This window comes from Cetorhinus maximus, chromosome 1 (assembly GCF_964194155.1).
Source record: "Cetorhinus maximus chromosome 1, sCetMax3.hap1.1, whole genome shotgun sequence".
Lineage (NCBI taxonomy): Eukaryota > Metazoa > Chordata > Chondrichthyes > Lamniformes > Cetorhinidae > Cetorhinus > Cetorhinus maximus.
The window spans coordinates 170,624,436-170,644,014 of record NC_135879.1 but is presented as its reverse complement, the minus strand read 5'-3'; the positions used below and the strand labels follow the sequence as shown (position 1 = coordinate 170,644,014).

The 19,579-nt window shown below is 43.8% G+C and overlaps 1 protein-coding gene and 1 long non-coding RNA gene across 2 annotated transcripts in view; one reads left to right on the top strand and one right to left on the bottom strand.

The window, feature by feature from the left end:
* Positions 1–1,006: 1,006 nt before the first annotated feature.
* LOC144685422 (uncharacterized) lies at positions 1,007–3,524 on the bottom strand. The gene is made up of 2 exons (XR_013577726.1): positions 3,386–3,524; positions 1,007–1,209 (listed from the first exon to the last, which is right to left on the bottom strand). It is a non-coding gene; the product is annotated as an uncharacterized LOC144685422 (long non-coding RNA).
* LOC144685401 (sorting nexin-18-like) overlaps positions 2,595–19,579 on the top strand; it is a 56,817-nt gene continuing 39,832 nt past the window's right edge. The window contains exon 1 of the mRNA XM_078549825.1: positions 2,595–4,172. Coding sequence (XP_078405951.1) covers positions 2,612–4,172 — 1,561 coding nt within the window. The 5' untranslated portion in view covers positions 2,595–2,611. The remainder of the gene's footprint in view (positions 4,173–19,579) is intronic.

Below are 19,579 nucleotides of genomic sequence, written 5' to 3'. Positions count from 1 at the left end.
AAGAAGTTTGGAACCCTCTTTTTCAAACAGCAATTGATGGTACACCAATTGTTAACTTTAAAAGTGAAACTCTTAAATGTTTGTTGACCAAAGGTGCCAAGGGATATGGGGCAAAGTGGGTATATGGAGTTAGGTCACAGATCAGCCATGATCTCATTGAATGGTAGAACGGACTGAAGGGGTGAAATAGCATACTCCTGGTCCTGAGGTCTAATGTATAGGATATGAAATTTTACCAAACTCCTTTATTAACCTTCATTTTACAGGCGTGCAGCAAGAAGGGAACAGAAAGGCAAAGTGATATTATTTGCATCATTATGAATCATAGCTGGTAGGAGTCTTGATCCAGAAAATGTGTGTATTCCATCTGGGCTGATTGTTCCCAACCTGCAGTAATCAATTTGAAATGATCATATACTCTAAGGGTGAAAATTGATTATGGCCCATTTTAAAGTCCAAATCAGCGGCACACCGACTCCGAGCCTCAGTAACTGTGCACTAGCTGCTGGCGCCTGCAGGTAACTTGTGCAATTTGTTAAGACAAATATTGCGCTGCTTCCCAGCAATGGTCCAAACGCAAGGGGAGTTGGGGGGCACAACAGGAATGTTTAGGTCCCATTTGCACCAATGGTTGGAAAATCACTGTCCCTGAGGGATCCTTGAACAGGCATTAGGTCCCTCTATAACATGTGCAAGGGGCCCAATGCCTGTTTTGTAGGCCCCTTGGGGCACTTAAAAAAAGGGCCAATTTGTCAATAGGCTAAATGCACTGCTAAATCTCCCATGTTTGAGCCCGCTGGAAAACGGGTGCAACACATCCAAATAAGCAATGATTCTGATCTCCAAATCTATCACAGCAAGATCATTTCATACATTATTTTTTCCCAATAAAAACAAGTCATGGTGCCACATCTTTGCAGCAACGTGTGCAGGATTCTTCAGCAAGATAAAAGTCTGAAGGTAGATTATTTTTCCTTCCTTCACTCGTGGAATAAACATGGTAGTAAACAATTTAAGTAATCCTTTATTTCTCACAGTGCCATCCGTATGAAATAATGGATGCTTTTACATTGCGGCTCCAGTTTCGAGAGAGGAGCTTCTTGCTACCATTCTCCTCCTTGGTTTTCTTTCCACTCGGTGTTGTTTTCCAGCCAGAAATGGAGCTGCTGGTAGCACTTCACCAGACGCGAGGGCAATGAATCTTTGCTACTGGCAAAATAAAATGAGTTGCACTTTAATAAAAGCATTTTTGTATTCTGCTAGGCTATCTCTCGCATTACACGCGCCTGCACTGCAGTGATGTAAAAATACCTAAAATTAAGCAGGCATCATTACCAATTAAAATAGTGAATTATTAAACTAATTATATATTTATTCACTTTGCATCTGTGAGAACAGCTCAAATTCCTTTGTGAAGATGCCAAAAGGAAACTTCCAGTGATACGAGAATGAATCATACTTGTGTAGGAAGACGCTTTGCATGTTTATGCAAACCGATTCAATCACAACTGGGGGCTAAAAAATGCATTAATTCCTGTGGCGTGAAGTGTGGAGTTATGTTGCTGTGATGAGTGGGTTGGTGCTCGTTGCATTGTGTCTATGAGAGTTACTCTCTGCCCTGCCCCTGCTGTCGGAGCTCGCTTGCTCAGGCTGGTTACGTGTGTTTTTTTCTGACTGGGACAGTCAGTCAGTCACTCATACAGTCAGAGCGGCTCTAGATCCTCTAGTACGGAGGAAAGCAGCTGGAAATTGCTCTTGAAGGGAAACAAAAAGCGTTTCTTCATTATTTTTCCCGTTAGGTTTCTTTGCAGAATTCACTCGGGACTCGATTCTCTGTTCAACTCACAGGGTTTGTGAATTGAGACAACAACTTGCTGGAAAGAGACATGAGAAATCTCAGAAGTGCAGCCGCTCCGCCACCACTCAGCTGAGGAGAGGGCCGAAGTGAGAAAGATTGGGGGAGCTTGGAGTGAAAAAGAACCGGAGTCAGTGGTGTTTGGGGATGTGTGTTTGGGGAGGGAACCCGAAGTGAGGGGCTGGGGAGTCGAGAGTAGGATCCGAAGTGAGGGGCGTTTGGGGAGGGGCGAGGGAGCAGGAGTGAGGGCTGTTTGGGGAGGGGAGAGGGAGCCGGAGTGAGGGGTGTTTGGGGAGGGGAGAGGGAGCCGGAGTGAGGGGTGTTTGGGGAGGGGAGAGGGAGCCGGAGTGAGGGGTGCTTGGGGAGGGGAGAGGGAGCCAGAGTGAGGGGTGTTTGGGGAGGTGAGGGGTGTTTGGGGAGGTGAGGGGTGTTTGGGGAGGGGAGGGGAGAGGGAGCCGGAGTGAGGGGCGTTTGGGGAGGGGAGGGGAGAGGGAGCCGGAGTGAGGGGCGTTTGGGGAGGGGAGTCGGAGTGAGGGGCGTTTGGGGAGGGGAGTCGGAGTGAGGGGCGTTTGGGGAGGGGAGTCGGAGTGAGGGGCGTTTGGGGAGGGGAGAGGGAGCCGGAGTGAGGGGTGCTTGGGGAGGGGAGCCGGAGTGAGGGGTGTTTGGGGAGGGGAGTCGGAGTGAGGGGTGCTTGGGGAGGGGAGAGGGAGGAGGGGAGAGGGAGCCGGGCCGGGCCGGGCCGGGGAGGGTGGGACGATGGCGCTCCAGGCTCGGGCTCTGTATGATTTCCAGAGTGAGAATGTGGGGGAGATCTCGGTTCGGGAGGATGAGGTTTTGACCGTTTACAGTGAGCACGATATCGAGGGCTGGCTGGAGGGGGTCAACAGCCGGGGGGAGAGGGGCCTCTTCCCGGCCTCTTATGTGCAGATCCTGCGGGCGGCAGTCGGCGGGGCTGCGGCCGGAGAGCCCCCCATCTCCCGCTATGCCAATGTGCCGGCGGTGCCGCCGCCCCAGCCCCAGGTCCAGGCGGCCGGCCCCGGGGCCAGCAGCACCTTCTGCCCCCCGCCTCACCTACAGGCGGCGGCCGGAGGAGGAGGAGGAGGAGGAGGGGGGCCAGGACTGGTCCAGCTGGCCGGCCTCCAGCACCAAACGTCCGGCAGCGGCGACGACGATGACTGGGACGACGACTGGGACGATAACTCGACGGTGGCGGACGAGCCGCTGTCGGGGAGCGGGGGAGGAGGAGGAGGCGGCGCCGGCGGCGGGCTGGGCTTCTCCCCGGAGCTGGACGGGCCGGGCCGCTATAAAGTGAGCACGGGGGCCGGCGGGGGTCGGGCCGGGAGCTCGGTGCCTCCTTCCTCCTCCAAGAGCACGGCCACGGTCAGCAGGAACCTCAACCGCTTCTCCACCTTCGTCAAGTCGGGCGGCGAGGCCTTCATCCTGGGCGAGGCGGCGGGTTTCGTCAAGGACGGGGACCGGATCTGTGTGGTGAGCGGGCCGCACGGCCCCGAGTGGCAGGAGGACCCTTACCCGTTCAACTGCTCCATCGACGAGCCCACCAAGCAGACCAAGTTCAAGGGCATCAAGAGCTACATCTCTTACCGCCTGCTACCCAGTCACACCCAGAGCCCGGTCAACCGGCGCTACAAACACTTCGACTGGCTGTACGGCCGCCTGGTGGAGAAATTCCCCGTCATCTCGGTGCCCCACATCCCCGAGAAACAAGCCACCGGCCGCTTCGAGGAGGACTTCATCTCCAAGCGCAAGAAGGGCCTGATCCTGTGGATGAACCACATGACGAGCCACCCGGTGCTGGCCCGCTGCGATGTCTTCCAGCACTTCCTCACCTGCAACGACGAGAAGGCGTGGAAACAGGGCAAGCGGAAAGCCGAGAAGGACGACATGGTGGGGGGCAACTTCTTCCTGACCCTCAGCACCCCGCCCACCCCGCTGGACCTGCAGGAGGTGGAGAGCCGGGTGGACGGCTTCAAGAGCTTCACCAAGAGGATGGACGAGAGCGTCTTCCAGCTCAGCCACACCGCCAACGAGTTCGCCAGGAAGCAGGTTGTGGGCTTCAAGAAGGAGTACCAGAAAGTGGGCACTTCTTTCCGATTGCTGAGCCAAGCCTTCGAGATGGACCAGCAGTCCTTCTCGGTGGGACTCAACCGTGCCATTGCCTTCACTGGAGACGCCTATGATGCTATAGGAGAGCTTTTCGCAGAACAGCCCAAACAAGATATAGACCCGATCGTGGACTTATTAGCACTTTACCAGGGGCACTTGACCAATTTTCCCGATATTATCCACGTCCAGAAAGGTACCTGTACTTTCTTTTCCACCTCACTTTCACTACTAAGTCCAATGTGTTTTATGTTGTCGAGTGACTTGTGATTTATAGCCTTGTACAACACTTGTAATGATTAAAAACAGCTCCAGGCAAGTACATATTATAAACGTATTTTTAAAAAGCAGTGTCATATTTGCAATATGTAGCAGCTTTTATCCTTGGGGAACTGGGCTAAACCATGTTCTTAATGGTGTTAACAGTACTGAACCAGCAAAAAAAGATTCTTCAGTGGCTTGGCTCAGTAGTTACACTCTTGCCTCAGAGTGAGAATGTCATGGGTTGAAGTCCAAACCTAAAGCTGTGTATGTAATCTGGGCTGACACTGCATTGTTTGAGGTGCCATCTGCTCAATAAACCCAGTCCCTGTCTGTTCAACGGCCCTATTCAAAGACAATGAGAGGTGTTCTTCCTGACCCAAATTTATCCTATCATCGCTATCACGAAAACCAGAATGCCTGGTTATCCCATTGTGGTTATGGACCTTGCTGTGCACAAATTAACTGCTGTGTTTCCTATATATTACAATATTGATTACATTTCAAAAAGTGCTTATTTGGCTTTGGAGCAATTTAGGACATCCTGAGGTCATGAAAGTTCTAGTATGAATATCATTTCCTTTTTTAACAATTACAGGTAGACCTAATTAAATTCAGTTTTTAAGGCAGCAATATTAAGCGCTTTTGAACACCTTGCATCTTTGCAATAATTTGTTTACTTCAGTATCTGCTTTCAAATGGTATTACTGGAATGCAACTTTTAACACTAGGACAATATGGTGTGTACTTGTACTGAAACTGCTTGTTTCAAGCAGAGATATAATGCTTGTATCTGCACAATGTGGCTGTTATGTTCTCACATGTCAATTTATTAAGGAATGCTTATGACATAGATTGATCAATTATTCGATGTTGCTACTTTTTGTTCCATCCACAAGTGCTGTTAACTGGAAGAGAGATGAATTCTCCCCATGCTCTCCTCAACATAATTGACTTCAACCCTCTCCCTTACCCTTTGTCCTGGCCAATATTTGGGAGTGGGGGACTGGACAGCTGGATAAAATGTCTTTTTTTGTAAAGGCTATTTTGTAAATTGTATTTTTATATCCTGTGGATTTTTTTTGTATGTTAAACTATCCCATTCTTGGTTATCCCTGGCTGCTGGTTTATGAGGTGGGGGTACCTGTTATAAATCAAATGTTGAGATGTTCTATTTGAAGGTCAGGGCAAAGGCTTGTGGACCATGTTTCAAGTCTTCCCTCCTCCGTGTCTATTGAAAGACCATTTCAACTTTCATGGATGGTTTTGATAGGTATTTGAAGGAAGGATTAGGATTGATGTTTATGTGGAGGATTGTATGGATTAGTAAAGATGTGTTAAACCTGATTAATCTGAATTTTTAAAAAATGATGACAAGTAACTGGGAAATTTCTTTGAATATTATTTCTACAGACCTTCAGAAGGCATTTGATAAAGTTCCCCATGAGACTGTTAGCTGAAGTTGAAATTCATGAAATTGAAGGAAAATTATTGACCAAGTTAGGAAATTGCCTTCTGCTCGGTCAGTGTGAGCAGATGTGAGGTTATCCACTTTAGACCTAAAATGGATAGATCAGGATACTTACTAAGTGGTGAAAAAGTGAACAGTGGAGGTCCAAAGAGATTTGAAGGTCCAGGTACATAGATCATTAAAATGTCATTAACAGGTACAGAAAATCATCAAGAAGGAATGCTGGCCTTTATATCTTGACTAGAATACAAGGGGCTAGATGTCAAGCTTCAGCTATACAAATCCATCATTAGACCACACCTGGAGTACTGTGAGCAGTTTGGGGCACCACACCTAAGGAAGGATATAATGGCCTTGGAGGGAGTGCAGTATAGATTTACCAGAATATGCATGGATTTGGGAGGATTAAATTACGAAGAGAGATTACACAAAGTAGGGTTTTATCACCTGGAATTTAGAAGGTTAAGAGGTGATTTGATCAAAGTTTTCAAGCCATTAAAGGGAACAGATTAGATAGATTGGGTTAACCTATTTCTGCTGTTTGGAGAGTCTCGGATTAAGGGGCATAGTCTAAATATTAGAGCCAGATCTTTCAGGAGTGAAACTTGGAAATATTGCCCCTATATTTGTAGCTATGCTTCAAAAGTGATTGTGAAGTGCTGTGTCAAATTGAAATGTACTAAGGTGCCACTGTGATACTGTATGCTATGTAATGATTTATATAAGCACACTAGAACATTCTTCGTCATTAAAGGCACTATATAAATGCAAGTCCAATGGGAGTTCAGAGTAGGATTGCCAAGTGATTTGCTTATTATCAGGTTTAGCCTGGTTTATTCTTTGTAGGAGTTTGTTTATTGGTGCATAGTGTACCTAATTCAAACCCCAATGTATTCTAATATTAGGAACTCCTAGGCAACCCCTTTAATATTTTTGATTCCTAATTTCTCTTATCTCAAAATTGAGGCTACTTAGATTAAATTACTCTCCACGATCTGTCTTCCCCATTTCTCGTCTTTTTTAGTGTTCCTCTTGCATCTCAATCACCTTTCAATTAAATCTTGAATTGTTTTAAAAATCCTGGTTTGTTTAATTTCTGCAGCATTTCCCATTGTAATGGGACTTGGATAAGTATCAAATACTTCCAAATCCTTTCCCTAGTATTTTAAAGATGAGAAAAAATGTGTTCTACCTTGTTTGCGTGCGCTTGATTTTGCTGCTCGCAATTTTACTACTTGCATCCTGTGATAGTGATAAATAGTGAAAATCGGATGTTGAAAGAGGGATGAAGCCAAGATACCTTATTGTCAGTAGTTTTTCTCTTTCCTTCTGTTAGACTGAGATTGAGTGGGGAGTGCTAAAGTGGTTCTCTTTTATATAAAATATTTTTAGTTCAACAAGAATGAAGGTAGTGCTACATCTAATTTTAAGAATGAAATGGGTCTGAGTAGGTAATGTAAATATAGGAGCATCTAGGAGACAAATTTAATTAGTGACTATAAGAATTGGGAAGGGAACGGTTTAAGCTGGTTAGAACAAAGAACAAAGAAAAGTACAGCACAGGAACAGGCCCTTCGGCCCTCCAAGCCTGCGCCGATCATATTGCCCGTCAACTAAAACATTTTGCACTTCCGGGGTCCATATCCCTCTATTCCCGTCCTATTCATGTATTTGTCAAGCTACCTCTTAAACACCACTATCGTACCTGCTTCCACCACCTCCTCTGGCAGCGAATTCCAGACACTCACTACCCTCTGTGTAAAAAAACTTGCCCCTCACATCTCCTCTATAGTTTTCTCCTCTCACCTTAAATCTATGTCCCTTAGTAATAGACCCTTCCACCCTGGGAAAAAGTTTCTGACTATCTACTCTGTCCATGCCACTCATAATTTTGTTATTTGTGGTTGGCTGTTATTTTTTTTAAAAGTGGAAGGAGAAAGCTATGCATGCCCTTGAGCCTGTTCTTCCATTCACACCAATTGTGGCTGCTCCCTACTTCTCCATTTTCTCCATATCTCTTGATACTATTCAACTGAAATCTATCAGTGAAGTCTTGAAAATTTTAGTTGACTCAGCATCCAAAGACTTTTGGGGAGAGCGTTCCAGATTTTAACTGTTCTTTGTAAATTTGAAAATTAAAATATGGTTTGGGGAGGAAAACAATTAGTGCACCTAACAGGATGTTTTGAGAAAATACTGGCAACTCTCAGAAGGAAATAGTGATGCATTTTATAAACTGATAAGTAAAAGAATAGTGTTAGGGAAAGGATTAATAGGGAAAGGGAAATCTCATGGAGGATAAAGAAATGCCAGGGGTACTAAATGAGTAATTTGCTCTGGTTTATGCCAAAGTGTGATAACGGCAACAGAAGGCCACAGCGAGGAAGCAGTGGTTTAATTAGGTAACTTGTAAGTAAGGAAATAATACTGAAAGAAGCTGTTTGAACCTGTTGGAAGAGGCACCCGGCATAAATGGCGTATAACCAAGAATGCTGAAGTCAGAGAGGAAATAGGCTGTGTTCACAATCTTTCGAAGATCCTTGAAAATGAAAGTTGTTAAAATCAAAGGTTTCCAAAGTAACACCTCTATTCAGAAAGTGTGAAAGGACTAAGCTGGATAACTATAGAGCAGTCAGTTTATTAGTGGATAAGCTTTTAGAAGCCAGAATATACTAGGTAAAATTAAAGTTCACTTAGAAAGATACAGTTTATTTAAGGAGAGTTAATATAGATAAGGTAATGGCAAATCCTGGCCGACACATCTGAATTATTTCCCGAAAAAGTGTATTGATAATGTTAATGCAGTAGATATTGTGTACATGAATTTTCAAAAGGTACTTAATCAGGCATTGTATGAAGGCATTTTGATCTAAAGTCAGGAGTAGTACTGAAGGGATTTGGATAGTGTGAATATTGAGTTTTAAAAAAACTGGATTGGAGGGATGTAAGCAATGGTGTTGCCAAGGGGCCTATGTAAGGTTCACTCAGTTTTAAAAAATGATCTAGGCAGGTGAAATTTGCAGACAGCATTAAAATAAGAAACATGGTTTTCAGGAGGACTGTAAGCAACTTCTGAAGATTAAAGATTAGTGGATTGGGCAAATAGATAAACAAAATTTAATGCGGACTATTGTGAAGAGCTTTTTAGGAAGAAGAATGAGGTGAGGAGGCATACACTAGTAGGTTTAAAAGGAGCAGAAGAGCAGAGAAACTTTGGATTTCTACACAAATCTGAAAGTGGGAGATCTGATTATTAAAATAATAAAGCAAATGGAATCCTAGAGTTTGTATATAAAGACATGAGCACAAATGGAGGCAATGCTAAACTTATACAAATCATTGGTTGGGCTATAGTTTGAATACTGTATGGATTGATTTTTGAATTGAGGAAAAACTGGCCAGGCTTTGTGCGATTGGAGTGGCTTCTGAAGCCCAGCTTATTTGGCAGGATAAGTTCATTTAAATAACTAACTTCTCTGCCTTCTTCTTGTGCATAAGAAGTATTCTTGCAGCTGGTAAATGGGGAATGAGGAGCACAGCAACTTTATAGGACTAATTTATTGTTTTGACTCGGGACTGAAGACTATCCCCGACAAGAGATTCACAGCCGCTGTGAGGACTCTTCCCTTAGCAGAACAAATGCTGCAGATGGGAAGCAAAGTCACCCACATAATGGCAATGAGCACAAATAAGGAAGTTATTTTAGGATGAGGTAGAATACCAAGGTGGGACTACCATAAAGATGCACAAAGGAGAAGAATGTCATTACCGTGCCTATGCTAAGCATGCAGACCGTGGCATGTTGCCACATCAGTAATGGGGAGTCTGCAAAGGCATTGGCCCTGCCTTAGATTTTCCTCTCCTAGGTACAACATCTTAAATTGTAGCTTCAGCTGTGTAGTTGACAAAGGGAAAGGTTTAGTTTTGCCAAACGACTGTGTTAACACACAAGAGCCATAATTGCTCCTGAAGTTACTTGCATGTTTTGTGCTCATCCTTTTACACAGATTAGATTTAGGCTGGTCTTTGGGATGTATTTGTTTTACATCATAATGCTGAAAGAGTCTATTCTGTTTTAACACTTTTTAGGAAGCATTGAATTAAACTTGCCAGGATGAGGGACTTCACTTACGTGGAAAAATTGGAGAAACTGGGATGGTTTTCCTTAGAGTAGAGAAGGTTAAGGGTAGAACAAATGGAGGTGCTCAAAATAATGAAGGGGTTTCACGGAACAAGCAGAGAGAAACTGTTTCTTCCGGTTGGTAATCAGAGGTCATAAATTTAAATTAATTGGCACAAGAACTAGAGGTGAAATAGAAAAATGTCTTCACAAAGAGGGTTGTTAAGATTTGGAACATGCTACCTGAAAAGGTGGTGGAATCAGATTCTATAGAAACTTTTAAAAGACCATAAAAGATCATGTAATTGAAGAGGAATAATTTGCGGGAGGCAGTAGCATAGTGGTATTGTCACTGGACTGGTATTCCAGAGACTCAGGTTAATGCTCTGGGGACTCAGTTCGAATTCCACCACGGCAGAAAAAAAGGGTATAGGGAGTAAAGCTGGCAGTGGAACTAAATTGGATAGTTCTTTCATCCTGAAAGATCAATGTAACCTCTCCAAGGTTCATCTCAAGGGGGACCAGCAGGGCGTGATACAAATGCAACATCTATCTATCAGTGATGATTTATCTACTCAAGGCACTTGGTTAGAGTTATGAAGTTTTACAGCATAGAAAGAGGCCCTCCAGCCCGTTGTGTCCGCACTAGTCATCAAGCCCCTATCTACTCTAATCCCATTTTCCAGCACTTGCCCTGTAGCCTTGTATGCTATGGCATTTCAAATGTTCATCTAAATACTACTTAAATGTTGTGAAGGTATCTGGAACTCTGCCTTTACCACCCTTTCAGGCAGAGTTCCAGATACCCCCCCACCACCCTTTGAGTGAAAAAAAATTTCCTCAAATCCCCTCTAAACCTCTTGTTCCTTACCTTAAATCTATGTCCTCTTGTTATTGACCCCTCCACTAAGGGGAAAAGTTTCCTCCTATCTATGCCCCTCATAATTTTGTATACCTCAATCAGGTCTCTCCTCAACCTTCTTTGCTCTAAGGAAAACATTCCCAGCCTATCTCATCTCTCTCCATAGCTGAAACACTCCAGGCCAGGCAACATCCTGGTGAATCTCCTCTGCACCCTCTCCAATGCAGTCACATCCTTCCTATAGTGTGGCGACCAACCAGAACTGCACACAGTACTCCAGATGTTGCCTGACTAATGCTTTATATAGCTCCATCATAACCTTCCTGCTCTTGTATTCAATGCCTCCACTAATAAAGGCAAGTATCCCAAATGCCGCCTTAACCACCTTATCTACCTGTCCTGTTGTCTTCAAGAATCTATGGACATGCACATCAAGGTCCCTTTGATCCTCTGTACTTCCTAGGGTCCTATCATTCATTGTGTACTTCCTTGCCTTGTTAGTCTCCCAAAATACATCACCTCACACTTATTTCAGGATTCAATTCCATTTGCCACTGTTATGCCCATCTGACTGGCCCATCCATATCATCCTGTAGTCTAAGGCTTTCCTCTTCACTATTTACCACACCACCAATTTTTGTGTCATTTGCAAACTAACTTACTGATCATATCTCCTACATTCATGTCTAGATCATTGGTGTACACTACAAACAGCAAGAGACCCAGCACAGAACCCTGCGGTACACCACTGGACACAAACAACTTTTGACCATCACCCTCTTGCCACTAAACCAATTTTGGATCCAATTTGCCAAATTGCCCTGGATCCCATGGGCTCTTACATTCTTGACCAGTCTCCCATGCGGGACCTTGTCAAAAGCCTTACTGAAGTCCATGTAGACTACATGAACTGCACTACCCTCATCTACATGCCTAGTCACCACCTTGAAAAATTCAATCAAATTTGTTAGACATGATCTCCCCCTGATGAAGCCATATTGACTACCCTTGATTAATCCTTGCCTCTCCAAGTGAGATTAATCCTCACTCAATGTTTTCCAAAAGTTTCTCCACCACTGATGTTTGACTCACTGGCCTATAGTTCCCTAGTTTATCCCTACCACCCTTCTTGAATAATGGTACCACATTAGCTGTCCTCCAGTCCTCTGGCACCTCTTCTGTGGCCAGAGAGGATTTGAAAATGAATGTCAGGGCCCCTGCAATCTCTTCCCTTGCCTCCCACAGCAGCCTGGGATACTTCTCAGAGCTTGGGGATTTATCCACTTTTAAGCCTGCTAAAACTGCTAATACTTCCTCCCTCTCAATGCTAATTTGTTCAAGCATATCACAGTTCCCCTCCCTGATTTCTATACCTACATAGTCCTCCTCTATAGTGAATAAAGATGCGACATACTCATTTAAAACCTCACCTACATCTTCTGGCTCCTCTCAGAGATCGCCCCTTTGGCCCCTAATGGGTCCTACTCTTTCCCTGGTTATCCTCTTATCCCTAATATACTTATAAAACATCTTTGGATTTTCCTTTATTTTACCTGCCAGTGTTTTTTCATGCCCCCCCCCTTCACTCTCCTAATTTATTTTTTTTAAGTAACCCCCTGCACTTTCTATACTCCTCTAGGGCTTCCGCTGTTTTGAGCCCTCGGTATCTACCATGAGCGTCCCTTTTTTTCCTTATCCAATCTTGTACATTCCTCGATATCCAGGGCTCTCTGGACTTGTTGGCCCCACCATTCACCTTTATGGGAACATGTTGGCCTTGCACACTCATTATTTCCTTTCTGAATAGCTTTCACTGCTCTGATATAGATTTTCCTACAAATAGCTGCTCTCAGTCCACTTTAACCAGACCCTGTCTTGTCTTATATTAAAATTGGCCTTCCCCCAATTCAGAACCTTTATTTCCGGTCCATCTTTGTCCTTTTCCCTGGCTACCTTAAATCTTATTGAGTTATGGTCACTATCACCGAATTACTCCCCCACTGACACTTCTACCATTTGCCTGACTTTGTTCCCTAAAATTAGGTCCAGTATCACCCCACTCTATTGTAGGACTTTGTATGTGCTGGCTTGAAAAGCTTTCGTGGATACATTTTAAGAATTCCGCCTGCTCTATGCCTTTCAAACTTTGTCTATCCTAGTTAATATTGGGGAAGTTGAAATCCCCTACTATTATTACCCTATTATTTTTACACTTCTCTGAGATTTGCCTTATATCTGCCCCTTTATCTCTCCCTGACTGTTTGGGGGTCTATAGCACACTCCCAGCAATGTGATTGCCCGCTTTTTGTTTTTAAATTCTACCCATGTGGCCTCATTTGAGGAATCTTCTAAGATATATCATCCCTCTTTACTGTAGTAATTGACCCCTTGATCAATACTGCGATACCACCTCCTCTTTTACACCCCCCCACCACTTCGCCTGAAGATTCCATGCCCTGGAATATTGAGCCGCCAGTCCTGCTACTTCCTCAACCATGTCTCCGTGATAGCAATGATATCATGTCCCCATATGTTAATCAACATCCTCCACTTACTCGCAAGACTCATTGCATTAAAATAAATGCCATCAGTCTTGCCAAGGTCCCTCGTGCCTTAGCTTAACTATATATGCTCTACCTTCCGGACTGACTTGGTTTTTCTTCTATACTTGTCTGTACATCACACCCTACTAATACCTCCACTCTGTATCCCATCCCCTCAACAGCACTAGCAAAACCGCTACCCCCCCCAAATGATGTTGTTCCAGTCCTATTTCAGGTGGAACCTGTGGGACTTGTACAGGTCCCACCTTGACCCAGAAATGGACCCAGTGGTCCAGGAATCTGAAGCCCTCCCTCCTGCAGCCACACATGCATCTGCTCTATCTGCCTATTTCTATACTCACTAGCACGTGGCTCCGGGAGAAATCCATGGATTACAACCTTTGAGGTCCTGCTTTTCAATCTTATACCTAGCTCCCTCAAATCTTTTGCAGGACCTCATCCCTCTTTCTACCTATGTCGCTGGTACCAATGTGAACCACAACCTCTGACTGTTCGTTGTCCTCTTTCAGAATGCCCTGCAGCCGTTCAGTGACATCCTTGACCCTGGCCCCAGGGAGGCAACACACCACCCTGGAGTCACACCTGCAGCTGCAGAAACGCCTGTCTGTACCCCTCATGATTGAGTCTCCTACCACTATTGGTCTTCCTCTCTTTCAGGTTCTATCAGAGGGCTAGAGAAGGGACAGGTAGAGGATGAGAGAGGCTTACAGCCTAGTGCCAAGATGTTGGCAGTCATGACAGAACCATCGAATGATCCCAAAGAGGAGAATCTCCATAGCTGGAGCAGCAGAATGCCATTATGCTCACTTCCTCCACTGAGGAGGAACTTGGAAAGAGTGCACACTTTATACTCGCCAATGATTAAAAGTTTTTATAATTTCATGGGCTTGGATGTCGCTGGCAGGGCCAGCATTTGTTGCCCATCCCTAATTGCCCTTGAACTGAGTGGCTTGCCAGGCCATTGCAGAAGACACTTAAGAGTCAATTACATTGCTGTGGGCCTGGAGTCACATGTAAAGCAGACCAGGTAAAGATGGCAGATTTCCCACCCTAAAGGAGATTAGTGAACCAAATGGGTTTTTACAACAATTGGTGATAGTTGTCATGGTCACTATTTTATATTCCAGATTTATTAATTCAATTTAAATTCCACCAGCTGCAGTGGTGGAATTAGAACCCATGCTCCGGGAGTATTAGCCTGTGACTCTGGATTACTAGTCCAGTGACATTACCACTGTGCCACCATCTTCCCCTAAAATAAAGAAATAAACATTAAAGCAGACAAAATGCTTGGCTAAGGAAGGAAACTGGATGCAACCTTTTCTTTTTGAATGTACTGTGTAGATTTATTAGAAGGGATGTGAATATTTAAGATAACAGAAATTGTCAAGATAGTGGGGATTAGATGCATAATGCTCATGATGGAGCTTGTGTGGGATTGATATATAATCATTAATATGTAACCACAAGTGCAGCATTAAATTAAAATTGCATCTGTCGACAGTTGATGCATTGATTTTCCCAGCCAGGCTCTTCCCCCTGCACTGCTGCTGCAGGCTGACCTTTGCAGTGGTTTCTATAGAATGAAGAGACGGCCCTACCATGACTGCCATCACCTTGGCCCTAATGCTGACAATCTTTCCTGTGAATGGATTTCCCTTCCTGAAGAGTGAAATTATGCAACGAATGTAGGTAATGTTCAAGACTTTCTCCGGACTATAAAGCTGAACTTGAGCTGACATGTTTCAGCTCAGAGGTTCCTGACTGGTGTTAACTGCAAGAACTCCAGGGTGCTGCCATGTTTCCCCAGAAACCGAGCCATCTGTCAAGTCTGCCTGCTCCTTCAAGTGGTATTACTATTGTGGGCTGAAGTAAAATGAAAGCCATAACGACGTTGCCAACCAGGGTATTAAGCATTCATGTGAGTTCTTTTCTTGTGGTCTGATACTTGATATATATGTTCCAAGCCATATTTGCCATGCGGTGTTGTTGGCAGCCTTAGTGGCTGCATGGCTCCATAAATGCATTTCAGGGAATACTGTTCACTTAATTTAAATTGTTATGGTGTTGCCTTATTTTTCCATGGAGAAAGCGACTAAAGTGTGGATCAGGCAAACCAAATTTCTCTGACCAAGTCCCATTATGGCAAATATCACATCACTCTTCATAATATACTACATTTATACTCACTTTTCTCTGCATACTTCATTATGTCTGACTTGTATTAAAGTATATAATGTGTTGACATCACCACTTATGATAATAAACTGAAATATTTTTTGGACACTTGGTGTGTATTACACACAGTACTAACCTGTTAATTTTGTGAAGATGTGAAACTTATTTATCATCAACAATTTTTAGGTGAAGACAATATTTTACAAGCCTTCTGTTGTATCTGTCCATGCTTTATGTCGGTTTTTATCCTGGTTGCTATTCTTAAATAGATTTACCCTATTCTAGCTTTATTTTTAAGGTTAATTTTATTGCCCATCATGTATTCCTCCTTTCTCCTCCTCTTCAAGATATGGCTGTGATGTGATTTATGGCTAACAAAGGAAATTAAGGATAGTATTAGATTCAAAAAGGAGTCATATAAAGTTGCTAGAAAAAGTAGCAAGCCTGAGGATTGGGAGAAGTTTATAATTCAGCAAAGGAAGACCAGGAGATTGATTAAGAGGGGAAAAATAGAATAGGAGAGTAAACATGCTAGGAATATGAAAGTGGACTGTAAAAGCCTCAATTAGTATGTAAGAAGAAAAAGATTAGTGAAGACAAATGTAGGTCCCTTATAGTCCGAAACATGAGAATCTATAATAGAGAACAAGGATATGGCAAAGCAATTAAACAACTACTTTAGTTCTGTCTTCACGGAGGAAGAAAAAAAACTTCCTAGAGATACTAGGGGACTGAGGGTCTTGTAAGAAGGAGGAATTGAAGGAAATTAGTATTACTAAAACAATAGGGCTGGAGAAATTAATGGACTGAAAGACGATAAATCCCTAGGGCCTGATAATCTACATCCCAGGGCACTGAAGGAGGTGGCCATGGAAATAGTGGATGCGTTGGTTGTCTTCTTCCAAAATTCTGTAGATTCTGGAACAGTCCTGGCAGATTGGAGGGTGGCAAATGTAACACAGCTATTTTAAAAAAGAGGGAGGGAGAAAATGGTGATTATAGACCGGTTAGCCTAACATCAGTAGTAGGGAAAATGCTAGAGCATTAAAGAGGATGTGATAACAGAACAGTTAGAAAATATCAACAGGATTAGACAAAGCCAACATGGATTTATGAATCATGTTTGATAAACCCACTGGAGTTTTTTGAGGACGTAACTAATGGAGTAGATAAAGGAGAACCAGTGGATGTGGTGTATGTGGATTATCAGAAAGCTTTTGATAAAGCCCCACGTAAGAGGTTAGTGTGCAAAATTAAAGCACATGGGATTGGGGGTAATATATTGGCATGGGTTGAGAATTGGTTAGCAGACAGGAATCAGAGTAGGAATAAATGGTTTTTTTCGAGAATGGCAGGCAGTGACTACTGGGGTACTGCAGGGATCAATGCTTGGGCCCCAGCTATTCACAACATCTATCAATGATTTGGATGAGGGAACAAAATGTAATATTTCTAAGTTTGCTGATGACACAAAACTAGCTGGGAATGTGAGTGGTGAGGAGGATGTTAAGAGGCTTCAAGGTGATTTAGACAAGTTGAGTGAGTGAGCGAATACATGGCAGATGCAGTATAATGTGGATAAGTGTGAAGTTATCTACTTTGGTAGAACAAAACAGAATGGCAGAATATTAGTTAAATGGTGATAGATTGGAAAATGTTGATGTACAAAGGGACTTGGGTGTCCTTGTGCACCAGTCACTGAAAGCAAGCATGCAGATGCAGCAAGCAGTTAAGAAGGCAAATGCTACGTGGGTCTTCATTGCGAGAGGACGGGAGTACAGGAGCAAGGATGTCTTACTGCAATTGTACAGGGCCTTGGTGAGACCACACCTGGCGTATTGTGTGCAGTTTTGGTCTCAATACCTAAGAAAGGATATACTTGCCATAGAGGGAGTGCAGCGAAGGTTCACCAGATTGATTCCTGGGATGGCAGGATTGTCGTATGAGGAGAGATTGGGTCGACTCGGCCTGTATTCACTGGAGTTTAGAAGAATGAGAGGGGATCTCATTGAAACGTATAAAATTCTGGCAGGGCTGGATGGACTGGATGCAGGGATGATGTTTCTTCTGGTTGTGGGGTGGGGTGCAGAGCAAGGCGTCACAATCTCTTGATACAGGGTAGGCCATTTAGGACTGAGGTGAGGAGAAACCTCTTCACTCAGAGGGTGGTGAACCTGTGGAATTCTCCACCACAGAGGGCTGTGGAGGGCAAGTCACTGAATATATTTAAAAAGGAAATAGATTTCTAGACCCTAAAAGCGTCAAGGGTTATGGGGAGAAATTGGGAGTATGGCATTGAGATAGAGGATCAGTCTTGATATTGAATGGCAGAACAGGCTCGAAGGGCTAAGTGACTTACTCCTATTTTCTATGTTTCTATGTTAAGTATATATACCTAAAAGTCCTTGATTGCGTTAAAAACTGATCAAAAAAGCAGCACCTCTAAGTCAGTCAAACTGAACATTACTTTGGCCCTCATTATTACTCATGGAATGAGAATAATATAAAATGGTTTATATTTTATAAAAATTACTGTCGTACCAGTTGCACAAGTAACTGAGGGTTGTTGAAACAAGCTGTCATTAATGGACCTTTAAAATTTCAGTGAAATTAATTTGGATAGTCAGCCTCGTTCCTAGTGGATTTAAGGCCACAACACTCTACACCATTAGACACATTTGTCAATTTCACTTAAACTGCAAGAGTACCTGGTTTGGGAAATAGAGAATGTCATATTAAAGCAGTACTCACAGGTTGTTAAGGCAAATATGTCGCCATTGGCTATTCTTTGATTCGAGATGACATCTACTTAGGGTCGTGAGTTTCTGCCATGGGTCTTCATGTGACTGAACAGGCTGATTCCCAACCCGTGGATCTTTGGCACATGGGGCTGCTTGCCTTCCAGGTATTGGGATCCGAAGTGCAGGATTTACTTTTTCTTTCCTTCTCTGCTGCCGCTCTGCCTCATCACTAAGGTATTTGGGCTTGAAGCATGATACAGCTTGATGGATAAGTTGCTGCCATTCTGAAGATTGACATCAATGACTAGGAGGAGCTTGTTACCAATGCTGGCAGACTTCAAAGAGAGCTTTAGGGTGTATTTGAAATGTTTTCTTTGTCTCCTCACCAGAATGTTGGCCACTTTGAGAGTTGGGAAAAACAGGACCCGGCAGGTGGGATGCTTTTCGGCTATCTGGACAGTGTCCAGTCCATTGATTTTTGGAGTAGTTTTGCCTGAAATCTTGTGGAGCTACCTTCAAGAAGGATGCAAGCATTTGTTTGACGGTCCTTCGATTGAATCTGGAGGATAAGACAGGGCATCGCTGCTGGAAATTTCTCTAGCACTTGTGTCACTGATAGGCTGTCCAAGTCTCTCTGCAGTAAAGGAGTGTGGTGACGAGACCTACTTTGTATGCTAGGACTTGTGTTGACTTGCGGAGGTCTTTGTTATCAAACATTCACTGCTGTAGTTTGTAGAAGGCTGAGATGACACAGCAGTTGGATCGGTGGTAGCCTTTTGAGAAGAGGTGGCTGCCAAGGTATGGGAAGCAAGAATCTCCTTCAGCATATGTGTGAGGTGGAATAGTTGGCTGATCAGGTGTGGGTTCACATGAGTTTTGGTTCAGCAACATTCAAGGACTGGCAGAATTTAAGAGATTGAGAGTAGCTTGCCAACCTGGTGCAGAGTGGGCAACAGCACTGCAGTCATCTGAAAACTGTAGATCATGTATATCCATGGTTAGCTTTAGCACAGAGGTGACTGAGGGTGAATAATTTTCTATTTAGAGGGTATTTAATACTTAACACCAGAGCACAGTTGATCTTTTGAGGTGAATAGCCACTGTCAGGTAGATTGTAAATAGTATGGGGACTATCACACAGTCTTACTTGACCCCAGTCAGGATTTTCAAGGCATCTATTTCAGATCTCCCACTCAAGGCACTTGCAGTGTATCATCATGAAGCTGTTTCAGGGTTGTGATGAAATTTCTTGGACATTCAAATCTCTGGAGCACAGTTCACGCTACCTTGCGATTTACTGTGTCAAATGTTTTGGTCAGATTGATGAATGCAATGAAGAGATCCTGGTGGTGTTCTCAACATTTTTCCTTGGATTTGTCTGACTACAAAAACCATTTTAGCAGTTC